The 1,964-nt window shown below is 40.3% G+C and overlaps 1 protein-coding gene across 1 annotated transcript; it reads right to left on the bottom strand.

Annotated features, from left to right (window-relative positions):
• Positions 1-427: 427 nt before the first annotated feature.
• Positions 428-1,333, bottom strand: LOC101403605 (olfactory receptor 10A4-like). Its single transcript, XM_004437349.3, has one exon. The coding sequence runs from the start codon at positions 1,331-1,333 to the stop codon at positions 428-430; it is 906 nt and encodes a 301-aa protein (XP_004437406.3).
• Positions 1,334-1,964: the final 631 nt, after the last annotated feature.

Here is a 1,964-nt window from a genome sequence, read left to right as displayed (position 1 = left end):
TCCCCTCAGTCAGTAGATCATGGATTTGGTGCTAAGCAAATCTTGGGCTCAAATTCATATTCTGATTTCATTACTATCTGGCTGAATGGTCTTGAGCAAGTGAATTAATCTCTGGGACTCAGTTGTGATATCTGCAAAATGGGGATAATAACAGCAGCTACCTTACAGTGTTACTGTGAGGATGTAGCACAATAATCCATGCAAAGAACTTAGTGTAGTACCTGGCGCCTACAAAATGTTCAACGAACAAAAGCTTGACACACTTCCTGTTCATTAATTTGGAGAAAGTTGATGGAACAAAGGAAAACCCATCAATTTCACAGTAAGTATTCTTGACACTGTAGAGATATTTCCACTTTGTTGGAGTTTTCAGAAAGTGGCAAGGGCCCCTAAAAATCAAACTTCCTTTTGATGAGGTATACATTCCTCATTGCACCAATTTTCTCAGAGCTACCTTTACATCCTTGTTCCTTAGGGTGTAAATAATAGGGTTGAGGGCAGGGGTAAGCACTGTATACAAAAGGGAAAACAATTTCAGTAAGTCTTCATGCTGAGGCCCTGAAGGGAAGCCATAGACAATGCCCAGTGTCCCATAATATAGACAGACCACTGTCAGATGGGAGGAACAGGTGGAGAAGGCCTTCTGCTTCCCTGTGATAGAAGGAATCCTCAGAATGGTGGAGACGATGCGAGTATAAGAAGCCAGATTTAGCAGGAAGGGGCTGAGGGCAAATAAAGAGGTACATATGAAAGAGGTCATCTCAGCTATTTGAGTATCAGTGCAGGCCAGTTTCATGATGGGCTTCAAATCACAAAAGAAGTGATCAATCTCATTTGCAGCACAGAATGTTAACCGAAAAATGAGGACCATGAGAAGAATGGGTGCCAGAAATCCAGCCACCCAAGAGGCACCAGCTAGCTGTAAGCAACCACAGTGGTCCATGATGCTGGAGTAATGTAATGGGTTACAGATGGCTATGCAGCGATCATAAGACATTACAGCCAGGAAGAAGCATTCTGTAGCCACCAGGGCAGCAAAAAAATAAAACTGGCAGGCACAGCCTGGGAAAGAAATAGGCACATGAGCTGATAGCAACGTCCTCAGCATCATGGGCTCAATGGTGGTGGTATAGCCAATCTCTAGGAAGGAGAAGTGGCCAAGAAAGAAATACATGGGAGTGTGAAGAGAGTGATCAGCTGACACCACATTTAGGATTACAATGTTGCTCATGAGAGTCATCACATAGATGGCCAGAAATACCCCAAAAAGAAGAAACTGAAGGCCATGGAGATCCCCAAAACCCAAAAGCATAAATTCTGAAATTTGAGTCATATTTTTTTCTTCAGTGCTGACCATGATTTGGATCTAAAAAAAAATATGAAGAATTACCATTGAGCAATGCTATTTTTAGAAAAAAATCAAACTACTTAGAGACATCATACATATCGAGCATAGCTGGCTTCTTTCTGGATGCTCAGGATTCTTAATCTTAATTAATAAATTTGACCACAGTCCCCCAGGGGCCATTTGGAAAGTTAATCCATAACTTCAGTTACCTCATCTTATATATAATGTATGGGTCCTTGAAACTGTGACTATGACAAACAAATATACACATTTTTCCTGATATTTATTTTGAAAAAATAGAGTGAAAATGTTCTATCCTTGGAAATCTTACTCTGGTTGTTCCTACTGCTGCTAGTGGTTTTATCATTAGCACTGCATATTGTGAATCACCTATGTATAAATTGTATAAGATCTATGATCAATCTATTTTTTGTTTTAGAAATTCCATACCAATTAAATTATATGAGTTGAATTTCATCATGTCAAAGGATGTCTGATTCTTAAAACTTATTTTAACAAACACATAGAGACAGAGATTGGATTGGTGGTTACCAGAGGGGAAGGGGGGAGGGAGGAGGGCGAAAGGGATAGTTCGGCACATGTGTGTGGTGATGGG

The sequence above is a fragment of the Ceratotherium simum genome, chromosome X (genome assembly GCF_057802395.1).
Source record: "Ceratotherium simum simum isolate JZ-2026a chromosome X, ASM5780239v1, whole genome shotgun sequence".
NCBI classification, from domain to species: domain Eukaryota; kingdom Metazoa; phylum Chordata; class Mammalia; order Perissodactyla; family Rhinocerotidae; genus Ceratotherium; species Ceratotherium simum.
Note: the sequence above shows the minus strand (reverse complement) of the source record. Positions and strands in the feature narration are given on the sequence as shown.

Coding starts and splice junctions, on each gene's coding strand:
- LOC101403605 (XM_004437349.3), bottom strand. CDS start 1,333: ATGACTCAAATTTCAGAATTTATGCTTTTGGGTTTTGGGGATCTCCAT.